Consider the following 19,323-nt stretch of genomic DNA (forward strand, 5'->3'; position numbering starts at 1 on the left):
TCAAGAAAGCAAACGAGAGGCTGAAGGTCAGAAAGATGGACACGTAGTGTAAATAAAGTAAAGCCTCAACACCTAGCTAGAACCGAGAGGCGGAGGCTGCCCTGTGAAGGGATGAAACAAACAGAGAAGCCATGAAGAATGGATAGAAAGGAATTGATGATGCTTGGCACTAAAGAGTAAGGATGGGAGCAAGAAAGCCTTCAACAGGGTACTTGGGTGTACTATCAGAGGCAAAAATATCCAGCATTCTAAGATGTTATTGTGGAGCTATAGCTTAGGTTTATATGTTTACTTTGGTTTCCGGAGCCAAAACTAGGGTATCTGTTTAGTTTTTATTTTTAATTCAGTGATTTTGTTTTCTTCTTTGGTTAGTGGAATCCTGTGAGTTTCAGCCATCATTCCCATGTTTCTATTTTTGTTTTTAGTTATGTTCTTTTATTTTTTCCATAGTGTCCCAAAGTTTACTCAAGACTACCCAGGAGCCTCTTCCCCAAGATCCTGTTAAACGTATGTCATCATGCACTTGAGTGGAGGGGAGGAGGGGAGGAGGACATTGCATGGCTGGACTATAACTCCAGCATCATCACCTTTTTTGCATGGTTCTGTTTCTTAAACACCTATCTTTTCATAAAATGTTTATTTCCATTGCCTTGCTCATAATTAATTATATCTGATTTTGCCAGGTAACTTCAGATGTCGGGCCAAGGGCATTGACTAAGCTGCTTCTATTTCTAGTTTCCTTTTTATTTAGCGTGATTCTATAAAATGACATATATACAGAATTACTATTGTGTTTTATTTGGTATCACTGTTTTATTTTCTAAAGCTAACAAGATGGCACAATTTAACAAGAGGCCATGTTAATAAGTGACTTACTTCCCTGAAAAATATTCAGTATGCATGCAATGTACTAACTACGGATCTGATCCATATGTACTGGCTTCAATTGTGTGTGTGGTAAGACAGCTGTTACACTTTAGGAAGTGAAAGAACTATCTCTTCCTCCTCTCCCTGAATGCACAACCAGTGGGACAGAGGTGCCCAACTTGTGATTTTATCATTAAGATGTAGAGAATGAGTTTACTATGAAGAAATGTTATATCAGCCTACCTTACAATGTCTGTGCTTTGTGATGATTTCACTTGGCATGAGTCTAACTTAGTTTAAAAATATGGTGTCAAACACACAGTTACTCAGTTTAAAATTTGGATTATATCCAGAAATAAATTTATCCAGAGTTAAATTAAGGATGGTATATTGATGCTTGTGGTTGTTGCTGAAAGAAGCGAACCGATTTCAGTTGTAGCTTAAATGTAATGAAAATTAACATGTATCTATATTATCCTAAAAAAAAAATCTAGTCTCAAAATTGATGAAATCAATTATCTTTTTTTTAAAGATAAGTTATATTTGGAGAATAATGTAATTTAGAAAAGATTTTATCATAGACCAGAAAGTTTTTTAATGGCCTCCATCAATTCAAATGTATTCAAAGTATGTATAACTTTTGAAGGATGTGGTTTTTACTACCACTCTAAAGATATTTCCTATGATCGTGAAAAAGCATTTTTTTTTAAGAACATCGAAAGTTTGGCAAGGAGTAGACATAGAAGGATGAAGAAAACCAAATATTACAATGTAAGATTGATAATGCATTGATCTGCATGGTCTGTTGCATTTTACCAGGCATTTTCATGGATTGTTTATTTTTTCTCAGCTACATTTTGTGAGTGTTTTCCTCATTTCCTTTGTGCACATGAAAAAATGAGGCTTAAAGAGTTTAGTGACTTGTTCTCATCCATCAAACATGGCAGCTTTGAAACCTAAATGATCCTGTGGCTGTGCTCCATACTCCAAATGGCCAAATATTTGGTTCTGACATTGTTTTCTAGATTAGAAAAATTATATTTGAGGTTCAGAAGCACATTTTAAGAATACAAGATAGTGGAAAGTGGATGAAGAATATTAAAAACATTTTTTTTTGTAAATCCCATGAACGTAGCACACGTCAATAAATTAAATGTCTTTCCCACATGCTAATTTCATTTTAACATGTGAAATAATTGTGTTTTCCCATTTTTATTAGTTAATGGAAGTGAGCATCGTCATTTGAATAAATTTATTTTCAAAATCCTTGCGTCCTCAACTCTTACAAACAGATGTTGAAAATCTTTTGTAATCATCTGTTTCCCAGTGATTTTCTCCACCTCCTTGCAGTGGGTTTGGGATCCTGCCACCTTTCTCTTCTAGGAGGATGAAGTGTGATATGAGCAGTTATATTTTCTTATCTACTTACAGAGACTGTTCAGTCACAGCAAGGAAAGGGTTTTGCAGTGCTAGTACGAACAGACTACAGAAAGCATATAATTTCTAGTTATTTATAGCTTGTGTAGCTCTGCTATCTTATTTATAGCGAAGCTGCACATTTGAATTGAAAAAGTCCTGGTCATCTGGATGTCAAATGCAGGTTGCATTCTGGAGTTGGAGAAAATGAGCCAGAACTAGGAAGGTGAGAAAGCCCATTGGATTTGGCAGCTTGGGCTTGCGCTTGGCTCCTTCACTAGCCTAGGGCTAACTGGAGGGTATCTCTTTTCACAAAGGTGGCTGGTTTTGCGGGTTTCTCAGTCTGAATTGGCTTCTAGTCAAATAATAAATGTGAGCTGATATAGAAAAAACTCGTCAGTTAAGCTGATATAAGGTAGTATATATGGAGAAGACGTGTGATGGTCTACATTATAAATACAATAATTTTCTTGTCAAGATTATAATTAGACATTTCCAGATTTTAAATGTTTGTCATAAAATCAAATTTTGAGCATTTCAATTTTAAGGGACACTAATTTTTTTGGTTTTGTTGTTACCATAGATAAGAATCTAAGCTAGAGATAGAAAGGATAGAGATGTAAGGCTTTCGTTTTACTCATAAACTTATGGATTTGAATCCTTTTAAAAATCCCTTTCCCATTTGGGATAAAGTATCTTGTGAGATCGGAGTTGTTTGTGATATTACTTTTGTGTCCGCCTATTTGGGTTTAGGACAATGATAAAGTTTTGCATTCAGTCTGTTCAGTGCAATGCTTGTGAACAGTAACATTACTTACATATTTATTGATTAATTTACATTTCAAGCAGAAAGTATGACCATTTCCCCCCCAATACTCCCCCATCAGATTGCATCTCAAAAGGCAAACAAACTGACTCTTCAATGTCATTTGATCTCACAAAGAGCATCATGCCAGTTTTTCATCAGTTGACTGAATCAAGGGTTTGGACCAAAGAGAATGACAAATGGCCCATTCTGGTTCCTTTTCCTGCAGTGAGTTTTGGTGCAAACAGTATCTAAACCAAGGTCTCTCAGCCTCAACGCTATTGACATTTTGGGCCACATAACTCACTGCTGTGGGTGCTGTCCTGTATGTGGAGGATATTTAGCAGCATTTCTGGCCTCTGCCCACTACATGCTGGTAACACCACCCCAACTGTGATTACTAAAAATATCTCTAGACTTTGCCAAATGTGCCCTGTGGCGGCCAACATCACCCCCAGTTGAGAACCTCTACTCTAGACGAGTAGTGTGTCCACATCTGATTCAGAGATATGACTAGGCTGGTGTAAACAGGTCTGCTTTCCATCAACTTGAAGGCATGTTGAAGTGTTAGAATGTCAGAAGCCTCCAATTCTCAACAAATGTTTACGAAAATGAATGTGTTAGACCATTCTCCTAGCTCTCGATATTTGCAAGTTAAGGTAGAAGTTGCTGTTCTGACTGTGGTATTCGTTAAATGTCTCAGTATTTTCGCTCTAATGTAAACTCTCCTGGTGAAGCAGAGAATAAACCAGCAAACCAAACCCTGCGTTGGACGTACACGGTCACCATATACGCCCCCACCTCCTCTCTCTGTGTCATCCTTGTTTCCCAGAGTATCAGCATATTCTAGGGAACCGTCTGTAGAGAGGCCACCTAGCCTTGCTACACAGGTTACTTGGCATCTAGGATATACCTTGGGATCAGGTTTATGGCTAGAGGATCTCTGCATAAGTGTCGGTCTGGTCTCGTGCCAGGTTGGGGAAGGGGTAAAGAGTGATTTCTAAATGGCCCATGTATAATAGAATAGACTAGGCCACTTCCGGAGAACAGAAGAAGAGCTGGAACATATTAAATCAGCCCAAACCACCCCCCCACCCCGAGTTCTAAGACTGTTGTCTCAGAAGTACACAATTTGCAAACTGTAGATAACTCACCATGTGGCCTTTGAATGGAATGTACCACCATAGCCCCAGAGTTGTCATATCCTGTCATAACATCAAGGCCATTTAGTCTTTGGCCAGACTTGAACCATGGTTCTTAATCCGTATATTGTTCTTAAGCTGTATTTGCTCTTCCAATGGTGAAAAAGCAACTCTTCCCATTACCACATTCCCTAATACTAACAGAACTATGATGTTTTTATAAAACTGCCAAGCAGTATTAAAAACAACTAAAAGCATCAAAGGTGTGGTGGTGCGTTAAATTATATGTCACATCAGTGCCTATAAAAATCTGTTAGGTCGACAAGTATCAGAAGCTACATCTTTGGTATCCAGAAATGATCAGGATAAAAAGAATGGCTTTTTCTTTCAAGCTATCATAGGGAGAAAACCTAACATCGAAAAGAATTGATTTGCTCAGACAACCATCATTTAAGATTTTAAAAGCTCATTTACTCAGAGCAGTAAAAGTTCATTGTGTATATACCCTATTTCTCCGAAAATAAGACCTAGCCAGACCATCAGCTCTAACGTGTCTTTTAGAGCAAAAATTAATACGAGACCTGGTCTTATATAAGACCCAGTCTTATAGTAAAATAAGATAGGGTCTTATATTAATTTAAGCTATACACATTATAGCTGGTGGTCCGGCTAGGTCTTATTTTCGGGGAAACACAGTATGAATGTGCCCTAGTCTTTAGCTATTTCCAAACAAGAGTAAAGAAGTCAATAAAGGCTCAGCAAAAATTTTCCGTAAAAGACTAAATAGCATTTTCACTTTTTGTGGGCCACAGGATGGTCTCTGTTATAAGTACGGTACCTAACTCAGCAGTTCTAGCATGAAAGCAGCCACAGACAATAGGTAAATAAATAGATGCAGCTGTGTCCCATAAAACATTATTTACAAAGAGAGACCAGTCGGCCAACCCCTGGTTTAACCCCAGGATGTGCTGGCAGCGAGCTGGGTATTTTGAGGGATTCCAGTAAAGTAAACGAAATACCTGCTTTCAATAACTTGACAGTTTTATTGATGTGATGGGACCAAGTACATGATGGAATTAAATGACAATATAAAGCAAAATACACAAGTGTCGGGAAAGCTTGCTATGGAAGGCTGCAATAAAATGAAATTGGTTTTATCCTTAAGACCTCCATAGAGGTCAACAGTTCTACCTGGCTTTTATTGCCACCATTTCTATGAAAATGGACAATATTGAAGATTTTGACTTTTGAACTCATCTGTTGAGTGTTGAACAACTGTGACAGGTCATCCCTTTATGATCCACCATTAGTGATGTTGACAATCGCTTCCAACAGATTGACAGAAAAACTTACGCAGAATTTAAGAAATTGTCAATGCCAGTTCTTATCACTGTTGCTTCACATATATTTTTTAGATTCAGACTTGAGGATGCTTTTAAACTTTGGTGCATGATGTTGAGTAGTATATAGCTATTAATAAAAATAACACCAGCATTCATTTTCATGCTCATTTCACATATTTGACAAAATTGTCACGTCGGTATGTGTCTATAAGGCATAAAAAAGAAATGTAGCTTGACTCAAGTAAACACAGCATAGATTACATTTTTATTACCTTATGTCCACACGATGCATTGATAGCCTGCCAACTATGATTGCACTGACTATAAAGTAAGTGTGATTCAAGGGCATGTCAGGGGAAAGTGCCTTTGTTCGTTTTTTTAGAGAGTCTAGTACCACATTTAAGGATCACACACTTTATTTTCACTTTATAAATGGTTTCTTTAACTCAGACCTGGTAGGGGTGATAAATACTTGAGTTTAGCGTGTGTTAGGGATTTCACCTGTTTTGGAATTAGAGAAATGGAGCCTCTTTTTTAGTTTTTTAAGTTGAGGTGGCAGGCTGCAAAGCTCTGCCATGTTTTGAGATTAAGTTTTCACATAAAATCTTTCTTTACAGGTTTATATTTCACCTATATATAAATTATCCTCATTGCTACCTCTCATATAAATCATAGCCATTTCAAGGGACAGTATTGCTAGCTCTGTATAAAATAGCATTTGCAGTGATAAGGCAATGACTTATATAGGTGTTAATTTACTTTCATCTTCTGTTGTCAATGCTATAGAGATAAACTGCCTTTCTGCTGACAAAAGTAGACTAATCAAATTTTCTTGGTAGAATCTAATGTTAGTATATTGACTAAATGCCATTTATGGACCTCAATTAAGAGAAACATTCGCTTCGTGGCCTGGTATAGATGATCACAGTTGTTACTGTTTGAAGATGGACTTATTCCTATTTTTGTATCCTGAGCCCATTATGACCCTAGAGATTGAGGAAACAAATACCAAAATGATTGGGGCAGTTTTTTATGTCTCATTTTGACTCCACATTCTTGCCGTCTTTAGTATGCATATGAAATGGAGTACTGTGTGGTGATGATAAAATATTAAGTTGGTGCAAAAGTAATTTCAGTTTAAACAGTTAAAAATAATTGCAAAAACCACCATTATTTTTGTACCAACCTCATAACTAAAATGAGTCCTTGGAGCATGAGCTGCTAAATTGGATGGTGTGTCTGATGCAGAGGTTCTCCAAATGGACAAAGGAGAATGATTTCTACCACATTCTGAAGGTAATATACCCGTTTTCACCACCTTTTGAAGTAATTTCCTCTGTAATCATCAAGTTTTCTCAGGGGAAGCAGAGGAATGGAAATGTTTCATTGGCACCGTTTCCCCGATAATGGTGGTATATTTTGTGACAGGAACACTGGGTATAGCACCAGGATTCATTCATAAACTGGAAACAAATCTGCTCCTCCCCACCCCCCCCCCCAAAAAAAAGAGAAATAGATTACAATGTGAAGTGGAAATGTTGTGACAAGCCTTGGTGCATCATTTTTAAAACTGAAATGAACTTTCACAGACATGTGAAAACAGTATCTCCCTCAGTGTTTGGTTACCTGTAGTTTAGGTAATAGCGTTTTGTGGTAAGAGGGAGAAGTGAATCTGATCCTGCCTGTTGGGGGCAGGGTGGGGACCGTCCATGAGAGCCTCTCACCACCTCCCTGCTACTTTTCCAAGCCACCCTCCTTTTTACCTTTTATTCTTGGGAGATCTCCTTCCTTCTGATTTGTCCCTCAGCAGGCAGAGAGATCACACCCCATTTTCCCCCTCCTCTGAACAACCTACAGTTGGCTCCTCAAGTTCTGACCGTGGCCCCAAGGCCCTACGTGATCTGCACCCATTTCCATTCTTCCTGTCTCACTACTCTCCCCTTTGCTTCAGCTCTGGCCCCATTGACCTGGCTCGTCCTGGAATTTTCCAGACACACTCACCTCTTTTAGGGACTTCATACTAGTTTCTTCATGTGCCTGCCGTGTTCTTCCAGCAGGTAATTAGAAAGTGTGGCATCAGCTCCTCTGTGAACGTCACCTCTCAGTCAGATCCGGCTTGGGCACTTACCCCCTCTCCTGCTGCAGTGTCTCCCCCCATCCCACCCCTTTCCCCCAGCAGTCCTCATTCTTCTCAACCCTGCTCTATTTTTCCTTTTTCTGCATAATACAAATCACATTTTAACAGTGTGATTTCTTTTTTTCAAGGTTGCTATTTCTCTCCCTAGAACATAGTTCCACGAGGGCAAGGGTCTTGGTTTGCTCAGGGGTTTCTCCCATTTGCTTCACACAGAATAGAAGCTGTCCTATCTGTTGAACGCAGGGTTAAGGAAATGAACAAGCACTTTCAGGGCAGCATAGTCTACATCCCAATGACTGTCTCAGATCACTGCTGACCTCCCAGGGTTGCAAAAGGAAAACGGGATGAGGCTTCTATCGAAAGCATTACTCATCCAGAATGCCACGGAATTTTTGGAAGCAGGATGTTCCCCTGGAGGCAGTAACGTGCTGTCAATGGGAACTGCTTTCCTGTTGTATTTTTTTCGTTTGGTATTGATGTGGAGACATCCATGCTCAGTACTGAAAGGTAAATACCCTACCTACCACATTCTACGAGGCTGTTGCGAGACTAAGAAAAATTGGTGTGAGGGTCATTTGAAAGTCAAAAACCCGTGTATATGATGGGGGGAGTGCTCCTTATGATTTGGCAGCTAGAGGTCAAAACCTAGAGCTAAAGGTGTTTAACCCTGAGTTTTAAGTCTGGTTTTCTGTGGAAAGAGGACTGTCCCCAGTAAGCTCGCTTGCAGAAAGTATGAATGAGCATATTTGAGCCAGGGCCTAGGGCTCAGAGATTCCTCAGATTAAGATCTGGGGGATCTTTCTATGGACCCTGTTTCATAATCCTGCTTCTGCTCAACACTGGTTGGAGGTCATTCACTACATAGCATGCAGCGCGGGGACAGCTGTTTGATAGAAAATGGACCGACAGGTGTCATAGCAAAGCATATTTTGGGCCAATTCATGTTGTTCATTAACCAAACAAATCCTTTCCAGTGTCCCGGACGTCTCGACGGATTAGCCCTTTGCTACTCTAAAGATGAACTTTCTAGCCTTTTCTTGGTTTACCTAATCCTAAATTCAGATTTATCTGTGTGTGTCTGGGAATGCGAGTGAGTATGTTAAATGGTTGGATTTCCCCTCTGTGCAGTATATGTAATAGGGTAATTTTCCCTTCCCCCCACGTATTAAATGGGAACACATGTGAAGTGCCTTGCACTGTAGACCTAGCTAATGAATGGAAGCTTTATTATTTGGCCAACTTGGAAATCTGAGCCCATATCACAGTACCTAAGGGAACTCAGAGGTGTCTGAACAGTATAAACTACTTGTGGTAGTTTAAAAAAATAAAAAAATAAACCCTCCTAAAACCAGTTTATTTCCACTCCCTAAGTGGTTAAAGAGACCAGTGTTTTAAGTAGACATGACATACGGCTTTCTATTCGGATGTGCCCTGGAAAATACTCTGCTATTCCTTGAGCCTCTCCTTTCCCAAAAGGAAGCACCTTGGAAGGGTAGAGATAGAGAGCACAGGTTTTCCTGCCCCTGCTGCCGTCCTTGTTATGATGTCTCTGGCCAGCCGTGGACTTTGTCACAAAATGGCTGTCAGTCCTGATATGACAGTGTCTTTTAGGACGTAGGAATATTGGAGAAATGGAAGATGAGCTGTCTGTCCAAACTCTTTCAAATGTTCTCCCCTTCCTCCTCACCAGCTGCAGGGTATTGATAATGAAATCCTAAGTTCATTTTAAAATATCAAGATGTATCATCATTCTTCTGTTTTTGACTAGACAGAGATTAGGTTTGCTGGTTGGTATGAATACAGGAAAACTTCAGTCACACTCATTGAGATGGATTGTTAGTATGAGTGGCTAAAAAGTTTGAATTAAAGATTAAAAGAGAGCTCCCCTTGAAGTCCTCAGCTGGAGTAACAGAGATCAGTAACAAGGATTTACTTGAAGAGAAATATTTCTTGATTAAATGGAATAAATATGTAACACGGTGTGTGTTTATTTCCATGTGCCTACAAAAGTTTTAATACTTGAAATCCTCTTAATCCTGTTAAATGTACCTCACATGCTCATTTCTTTATTCTTTTATTCTTAGTATTGCAAAGCTGTTTCAATTTAGGCTAATGAGATTACAGGCTAATGAGACTACTATTCTCATGTTTACTTCCTTTCCATAACATAGCAGATAATATTTGCAAACGGTAAGAATTAGAGAACCTTTCTACTTATATAATAACTTTTATAATTCCATTTTTCCAAAGAGGGTGCCATGCTGTGGTGAAGACACTTACAGCTGATGGCTATCCTAATCAGAGACTAGACCCCCAAACATTTTTATACATTTTAATTTATTCAAAATGTAAAATATGGTTTGCCTATTTGTCATTCTGCCAGGTTGTACTATGCCAAGAGAACTTTAACTTGTTCTCATTTGAGCTGTACCGGTAATGATGAGAAAATGATTAAAACCATGGGAAACAAATTTAAATGCTAAATATCATTTCCATTTCAAGTTGGGGGAATGATTAAGTTAAAAATATTTGCAGAGTGAGTTTATGCAGGAAAACATTTACCTTTGATTTTTTTTTCTCCAAAAAGGATTTTAAATTGAAATGTATATTTCGATCTTAAAAAATAAGGACTTCTTTTCAAAAATCTCAGCCTTTTATGTGTGTGAGACTGAAGATTTTTTAGAAAAAATTTTTTTTCTGTAGATAGCACTTCATGATCCTGTGTGTAATTCACTTTCAGGGGCTTTGAATTAAAAGTAGCCCATTTTCTATGGTTTGATTTAAAAGTAGCTCATTTTCTAGAGCTTATTGCATAAGCTCTAAGATTTGAATTAAGATGTAATGAGCAAAGGAGGAAGGGGAGACACTAACCCAGAAGTGGTGCCCGGTGTGCTACCCTCTCTGCAGAGTGACTAACACATGGTGTGACATCTCATTTTCCCAACACTTCTAGAATGTTGGTGTGATAGATGAAAAAACTGGCGCATGGAGTACTCAAGTGACTTGCCCTGGGTAACAACTAGTCTAATAAAGACTGAAATCAAGGTGTGATTGAAATCGAGGTGTGCCTGATAGCAAAAGCTCATGTGCTTTCCTTCCTTCTCCCTTTTGCTGCTGAAGAACTCTCTCCCACACCTACTACACAGAAGCTGGGGACAGATGTTTTTCACCATGTCTGCCTGTGCCAATCCCAGACCAACAGATTCAAAATACCCTCGTGGCAGGAGGAGGGGTGGACACAGTATCTTGAAAAAAATGCCAGAAATAGCCCTACGTTGCCCTTGAAAGCAGCATCTGGATAGACACCTAAATTGCTTTTTTTTTTCCTTTTTTTTTTTTTTTTAATAGTTATTAAACAGTGATCGAAATAGAAGGGGAGAAATCAGAGCAAACGTTTCTCTTTAAAAGTAAAGATAGTCTTTAATTATGTAACAGAAAAGCCTCTGGTTTGGGTTCAAATCTTGGGACCACTGGATTGTTAACATTTCAAAAGTTGTTTTCTTGACATTTATCTTAGAATTTAGTTTCAAAATGACCTAGCCATAAATTCTTTTCATTTAAGTCCTCTTTGGGATATTATATCTCAAATATAATTTGAGAAGATTAGTGAAGAATAGTTAAATTTGAATTGTCTTTTGAATGAAACACTTAAACTGATTTGACCTGAAAACATAGTGCAAACACCTAATTTCTTTCTTTTTTTCTTTTTAGGCTGACATGGTTTCTTTAAAGCAAAATCTTTATTTATTTATTTTTTAAAAATAAGCTCAAATGCTATGAATTCTCATTACTCATTACTAATCTTTTGGAAAACTGGTAGTATAAGCATTATAATACGTCAGCTCATGAGTTGAGACATTTTTGTTTTATCATACACCCTTCAACTTTATGGATATTTGTGTTTCCACATAATATGGCAGTATATGTTACTTCAGTATGTAAATTCAGTAATGTAGCTCAGCAGTATCAGTGGAAAGCAAAATAGAAATCATTTTCTTTTTCACAAGTAGCCTAACGAGTCAGTTCACTATTGCCAAATGGGTGAAGGTAGAAAGATCATTTTGTGATTTCAAAAAATGCATTTATTGACGTTTCTGAGTGTTCTGGTAGTGTTTCACATATTTTCTCACAAAAGAGGGCTTTTTCATCAAGCTATCAAAAATACGTAATATAGGATTTACCTTTCCTCTGAAGTGCAGTTATTCTGCAGTAGGCTAATTTTGAGATTTCTGTGGTTTTTGTAGGAATATTAAGGTGTGATATTGATGATACTTATTTTTAAGATTACAAAGACTAGTCCAGCAAAACGTAGAGATTTGGGACAACATGTCTGTATCAAACAGCAGCTGTTCTTGCTCTGTGGCTCCTTGTTTTGCAAAGAATTTTAAATATAATATTATAATCACAAAATGGACTGTTTTCAAGATTTTCCTTCACCCTGTACTTGAAAGGGGTAAAACACATCTTTAACCGTGCTGCGAATTGTCTCGTGGTATTTTCTTAAACAGCATTAACATCTTGTATGTGCTTCTTTACTAAATTCTTGGTTCTGGAATAAACGGAAAATGTGGCTTTCTTTGAAATGGTTGGATATTCTGTTTCTCTTCTCACATCTCCTTCCCTTTTACTTTATAGTTCCGACAACAGCAGCCAGCACACCCGACGCCGTTGACAAGTATCTCGAGACACCTGGAGACGAGAATGAACACGCCCATTTCCAGAAAGCCAAAGAGAGGCTGGAGGCCAAGCATCGTGAGCGAATGTCCCAGGTAAATGTGGCTCTTCCGTGCTTCAGCCCGGCAATAAAGGGGAAATCTGGATTTGCCTCTGCCACGGAGTCTCTGCGGGTCCCAAAGGCAGATGAATGTCCAGGGGTGGGTAGGAGCCTTTAATTTTATCGGATCCTTCAAGACATAACATCTTCATTTTAAATTTGTCATAGGGTACTGATTTGGGGTCTTCTTGTATCCTCCTTGAGCATGCCACCTAAGAAAGATCCAGGTATAGCTGGTAGTGTAATGGGATTTTATAAACACAGATGTCTGTGTACAACATTCTCGATGATTTTGTTACTCTGTGTATATGTAGTACCTATGAACCACCGTGTTGTCCGTTACAATCCCTTAAAATGTTCTTTAGTGGAAGAATTTTTATGTTAAATACCTGATTATTATAACTTGGAACTTTTCATTTCTTACAAAGCTAATTCATAGGACCATAGAAACTTTAAAGTGAACTACAATTATGGTTTCATCTAGTCCCAGACGTGATAGATAATGTAATAAGAGTTCAAAAGAGTGGTTTCCCACTCGAGAACAGAGCAACATAAGTAACACAGAGAAGCTTTTCTGGCTCTTTGGGCAGTGCTCTTGTCACTACATTGTGCTTCAAATCCTATTTTTTTAGTAGATTCTTTGTGAAACAAATTGAAAATAATTTGTGTCCAAAACATAGCTAATTTATATGTAACATCAACTATAATTTATACAAGCTACGCCTACTTCCGGGTGCTGGATGTTGTATTAGAGTTAGATAATACTGAGAATTTTAGCCCTTTCCCAGTCTTCATTCATTCATTTGCTCATTCACCATATATGTATCTGGCACTTATTTACAAATCAGATTTCAGGAAAGTAAATGAATGAATGGAGACAGATCTTAGGTTGAAGTCAACCATTCTTTTTTTGGAGTTAGTAATCTGTGGTAAACATCAGGTGTGAAAATTTTTGTTGTATTTGGCACAAACACTTAAAAGGTCTCATGATAAACATGAAACGATTCATGAAATAGTCTGCTATGTATTTTCTAAGATCGTCATAAATCATTAGTAGACTATTGTCAATATGCCTTTTTATTTTTTGTGTTTTCTGATGATTTAACATCTGGCGCCTTACTAACCCCAGGAAGACTGCCCCACCCAAGGTTAGCCAATTCCTAGAGGTGGCAAATGGTTGGCCTGCAAGCCTATCTCTTATACACAAACCAAATCAATACCCCCATCTACTTTCTTTCATCTGGTTTGTTTACCCCAGACCCCTGTTCACCTGTCCTACACACCCCAAGGCCAGGTACCAGACAACTAGGGACAGCCCCTATACTCCAGAGCACCCTCCAAATTTTCCAAGCTAGCCTGTACCCACTTAGCCTGCTTTCCCTGCTTCACTCATTCCTTCCTGCTAAAACCACGATACAGGCTTCTTTCCGCGTTTTCCCCTCACTGTCTCTGCCTCCTCCCCCACCCTGGTACTTCCACATGTGCCTTGGGAACTATGAGCAATAGACTTCTTTTCAGTGGTAGTTTTCTCCTGATGTGTTGGCCTCACTAAACCTGAATACTAATAGAGCCTAAGTTTTAAAACCTAGAACCACTAATGTATCTAGAAAGGTACAACACAATTTCTTTTTTCCTTTTTTTAAGGTGAGTGATTATAAGACTTGGGACTACTTAGGAATAGTAACATTAAGGAAAAAAAGAAACATAATCCCAATACTTGCGCAGTTCTACTTGCTGCCCATGATGAAAACTTAAAAGCGAGTTGAATAAAGCTAGTTGGACTGGAATCGTGAGGTTTCAGCTGAAGCCAATTCTTTTGGAAAATAGGATTTTTCTTTAGGAAAGCCACAAGCTGATATGTAATCACTGTTTTAAAAACATAGGATGACTACGAGTCATACTTATTGCCACTGAGATGACATCCTTTCAACTTAAACTCTATCTCATGTCTTGTTTCTAAAGCTTTCAAAATCCATATCTGAGGTAATGAAGTCCAAAAAAAAGAGCAATACCAAGAATATATACTGAATGCTCAACTTGGTATTTCCAGTGCCTTCCCTCATCCCCCAACTCCCTGCACCCCAACTCCAGTCTTCCTACTTCCTCTTCACATCAGCTGCTCGCATCGTCTTACTAGCAGCATTAAACTGCTGTGCTGGTTTGGCCTCTCTGCTCCACACATGCTCAGCTCACCTTGGACTTCCCGCTGCTCTCAGCACTGACTCCTGGAAATGCCCTTCCACTTCTCATGGCAAATCTCACCCATTCCTCATACCCCATATGGTCCTCAGAATGGGGCGAGCAGTCAACGCTCTTACTTTTCATTATATGCTACAGAGATATTTGCTCCCCAATTTTATGAGTGATTTTTTTAATATATACACGTATATCTTATCTCTCCAGCTGGATTGCAAACTTTTAGTCCCTATAAGTTTATATAAGTCACCTTACTAACCTTACATTTCTTTCTTGAACTCACTGAATTAGTCATTATTTAAGAGGGAAAAAAAGTACAAATCCTGAATTGTTTTTCCCAGTATACTTGGTCGTTTTGATCTTAAGTTAGATAACTGATTTCAGGTACTCTACTAGTTTCAGATATTGCTCTCTCCTGGAATAGTAGCTTAATTTTATTTTAGCACATCTGTTTAACCCATGACGTAGTTCATATAGGTTTTGATAGGTTTTCTTCATCTGTTAGTCATTAGCTGTATCTGAGGTAACTTAAGAGATGTTACCCTGGAGCTGTCATAGGAGCGTGAGATGCCTGAGATCAACATTTGTCTTCACAATCTGTAGTACTGAATCCTGGGACTGGGACTTTGAACTTGCCTGCCCCTTAAATCTCTACATATTGGTTGTTATTTTTTCTGCATGAATCTGCCAAGTCTTTGAAGACCCACAAATCCAGACGATAGGATACTTTTATGCATGCAGTGGAAAATTGCTTTATAAGAATAATTTTATATGTATGACTATACATATATATAGTCACAGGAAGAGGGGTACAGGCATAAGTAATAGAGACAGTGGAAATGTATCGGCTGTGTGCACTGTCAGAGGGGTAGTAGATTGGGCGGAAGTTATCACTTTGTGAGGGGTATAAACGTCTAAGTATTGCATTGTTTTATACACCTGAAACTATAGCAACCACAAAGTCCAGGTCCTGAGAATTTTTTTTTTCATTAAAGTTTATTGGGGTGACAATTGTTAGTAAAGTTATAGAGATTTCAGGTGTGCAATTCTGTAATACATCATCTATTAATTTAAAAATATTCGTCTTTTTAATTGATATTTTTGTTCCTTTAGTTTTTGTTATTTTCTGAGACATACAGAGGATTTCGGTTTTGGGATGGGGTTTTTCTTGGTATGTGGGTTTTTTTTGTGGCTCATGATAACTCTAAACATGTAGATTTCTGTCGCTGTATATTATGAATAGTGCCTAGTAAATATAAGACGCCAAATAGTTTATAAGGACTCTTATTACTTATGAATTTAGCAGTTTTAACGTATCCTTAAAGTGAAGTTCTTCAAAACGAAAGTTGACCTTTCTCTAAATTTATCATCTTTAAGATAAGCATCAAGATCTTAGGAACAGCCCTTCTTCCTCTCACCAAATAGAAGTAAAAGTTGCTCACCGGCTAGATTTGCCATTTTGTAATGGCCAGTTGGGCCAAAGGGACAAAAACATGGTCTTTAGAATCACAAAGATCTTGGTTTATAGCCTTCCTTCTCTGAAAATCAAAATTTTATTTTATTGCTATTGAATACTTATTTTCAATTCTCTGCCCAAGGCTGAAAGTTCAGGTTCTCAATATTCAAAATGAGATGGTGAAAATTTTAATGTAATGTGGGAAATCAGTTTTTCCCATCCCAGTAAAACATTTGACTTCTCTCTCAACCTAATTTTGAGGTTCCTGCCTGAAGAATTCATGGTAGAATGCCACCACTGTGAACATTCTCAAAGCAGGAAATTTAAATATTTTGATTGCAAGGCTTCTCTCATCCATAAAGCAAAAATAGTCTTCAATAGCTCCCTCCCCACAGGTGCACTTAATCAACTCTTAGAGACACCAGAAAATCTGGGACAGTCTGTTCTTTTCTTCTGTGTTCTGTTCTTCTTCTTAGCGATGGGGCATTTTCCCCAATTTTACTTTGAACTTTTTAGGTCATTTTTTTTTAATATGCTCATCAAGAGTAGTAGAGAATTCCTTCCATCTTGTTTTCTCCATAATTTCATGAAAACAACATGGGGAAGTTTGTCTTGTATCTTATACAACAAATTAATGCTAATGAACAGTAAAGTGTCTAATTAAAAACCCACATGGTGATTTGATGTTGTGTTATCCCATAGAATTTCTCTATCAATAGTTATTTATTGCAAGTCTTTTTTTCCATCCTCCCCCTCCCCCCAATTTTGAGGGACATCAGAAAAATCAAATCCATAGGGATAAATACTTATAAATAACAGGCTCTTATAGTACAAAAATCAAGTGGTTTCATGGTTCAGAAGTCCACAAAGTATGCAAGTAAACATCTGTCTACAGACAGGTATTTTGCTCACTTGATCTTTTTGTTCTTTATTTTACCTAGCTCAGGTATAATTTGTGCTTTAAAAACAAAAATCTAAAACAAACAAACAAATAAACAACACTACTTGACTGCAAGTACACTTGAAAAGGAAAACGCTGCCGTATGTGGTAAGAATGTCAAATCATTTCCTTTTGACAACATGCACAGCTGCAGACATTTTTCTCTTTGCATTCAGATCAGTGAGTGAACTTGTCTCGGGGAAATCCTGGGTGAACATTCAGAATGAGGAGAGGAAACTTCATTTTCCTACAAAACAGATTAGCCTGGTCATCAAATTAGCGTTACTTACCAAGAATACCTTTTGCTACATTCAGAATATATATTATGTGTACTCTCTTGGAACTTGTAGGGGGATCTAGGGCATTCTTTGCTGTTTGTGATGTGGGTTGGCAAGGCAAGGGTTCTAATATCGCATCAGGTCCTGAGATCCTGAGGTGGATCTCAGAATTTCTGACTACAGAAGTCTTTTTTCCTGAAGTTTTTTCCTTCCTCTCATATGTTCTACTTTTTGGCACTGTGTTCGTGGAATGTATACACATGCATAAAATGTTATTATATATGTGTTATTGTATATGCTTTTCCCGCTTTGCAAAATGCGTATTTTTTCAAATATGCATTTTGAAATTTTATAAGTTGCTTTCACAAAAGACTAAAACCAGCGTGTTCAATTTAATGTTGGAAAGCCTTGATCAGGAAATAGATGGCTTTTATGAATTGTCGACATTTGTACACATCAAATAAAATGACTTTCAGCCATTTCTCAGGAAAAGAAAAAAGACCCAACTTTGTTTCAAATGGCCATATTGCTGAAATAAATGTGAACACTTATGTTCAATATACTGTTATGATAGATTATTTATATCTTAGAGGGAGGTATGACTGGAATGTGATAATTGTTTAAAATGTCATATCTAGAATAAAATCTAATTATATTTGAAAAAAGAACTGTTGACTTTAAATTTAAGTATTTTCTTATTTTTTAGGTCATGAGAGAATGGGAAGAGGCAGAACGTCAAGCAAAGAACTTGCCTAAAGCTGATAAGAAAGCTGTTATCCAGGTAAAACCTGAGCCCTTCTCCACCGGGCAGCACATGCCAGCAATTGAGTGCCTGTATATTGAGTGCCTATGAGTTTCCCATCGTCTGCTAGAACCTCATATGTGATTGTTCTTATTCTCATCAACTTGGCCTATGGCTAATCATTGTCTAGTAATTAAATTGCTGAAACCATGCCTTATATTTCCTCCCAATTAGCTCAAGTTATAATTCATTTCCATAAAATGCCTCCTGTTACTTGCAATCTACTTTTTATTAGTAATAAATCTTTTTGGTTGCCATAATCTGCTGCTGCTGCTTCCCCTGGCAAAAATTGTGCAATAATTAGAATTTTTGACTGGAGCCCCTCTCAAAATTACCTTAAGTAAATGTGAGATTATCGTGGTCATTTCCTTAAATTAAAATACTTTGAGTAAGAGAGGAATTTTTTTAATATGCAGTGTAATTTAGAGTTTCAAGACTACAGAAATTTATCCTACATTATGGTTAGTCAAATCAGTTTTCAGGGACCCTATAAAAATAACAATTTGCCATGAGAAATTAGGTTTGAGGATTGAAAGCAGGAAAGGGAGGGAACCCATGAAATATGCTAAATTAGTCAACATGTTGAAAGGACTGAAATCTTTGAAGAAAACGAAATTTGAGATCCCTTTTAAAAGACAGGAATGTGTTCTGCGTCCTACTTGTTTCGTTTCCCCATTGACTCGAGCATGTGTTTGCGGTTCCAGCATTTCCAGGAGAAAGTGGAATCTCTGGAGCAGGAAGCAGCCAATGAGCGACAGCAGTTGGTGGAGACACACATGGCCAGAGTGGAAGCCATGCTCAACGACCGTCGCCGCCTGGCGCTGGAGAACTACATCACCGCTCTGCAGGCCGTCCCCCCTCGGGTAGGACTTCCCTCAGCGCTTCGTGAAGGGTCCAGCACAGACAGCAGGCTTCGGGGCAGTGGGGACTGAAAGCCATCAGAAAGAAAGCTGGAGACATGCTATGAGCAACGTGACTCACAAGGTCCATCTTGAAGGTTAAAGGGTCACAGGGTCATTGCAGCACCACAGACACAATTTTCCCCAGAGGAGTCAGCCAGGCTTCCCAGGAACTCCCAGTGCAAGGCCTGACTTGCTTTGATAGACCTGGGATGATGACCATTCATGGTAGAGTTAAATTAGGGAACCACAAAGGCTGGAAGGACTT

General features: G+C 38.2%; 1 protein-coding gene across 6 annotated transcripts in view; it reads left to right on the plus strand.

Annotated features, from left to right (window-relative positions):
• The window catches only part of APP (amyloid beta precursor protein), a 244,591-nt gene that overhangs the window by 152,126 nt on the left and 73,142 nt on the right, over positions 1 to 19,323 (plus strand). For 4 of the 6 annotated variants that reach the window (XM_019729868.2, XM_019729865.2, XM_019729867.2 and 1 more), the window contains 3 exons: positions 12,346 to 12,479; positions 18,061 to 18,135; positions 18,861 to 19,019. In XM_019729868.2, coding sequence (XP_019585427.1) covers positions 12,346 to 12,479; positions 18,061 to 18,135; positions 18,861 to 19,019 — 368 coding nt within the window. Of the gene's footprint in view, positions 1 to 450; positions 508 to 12,345; positions 12,480 to 18,060; positions 18,136 to 18,860; positions 19,020 to 19,323 lie in introns of all 6 variants that reach the window. The other 2 variants (XM_019729863.2, XM_019729864.2) reach the window with 1 other exon arrangement.

Source organism: Rhinolophus sinicus, linkage group LG01, assembly GCF_036562045.2.
Source record: "Rhinolophus sinicus isolate RSC01 linkage group LG01, ASM3656204v1, whole genome shotgun sequence".
NCBI classification, from domain to species: Eukaryota; Metazoa; Chordata; class Mammalia; order Chiroptera; family Rhinolophidae; genus Rhinolophus; species Rhinolophus sinicus.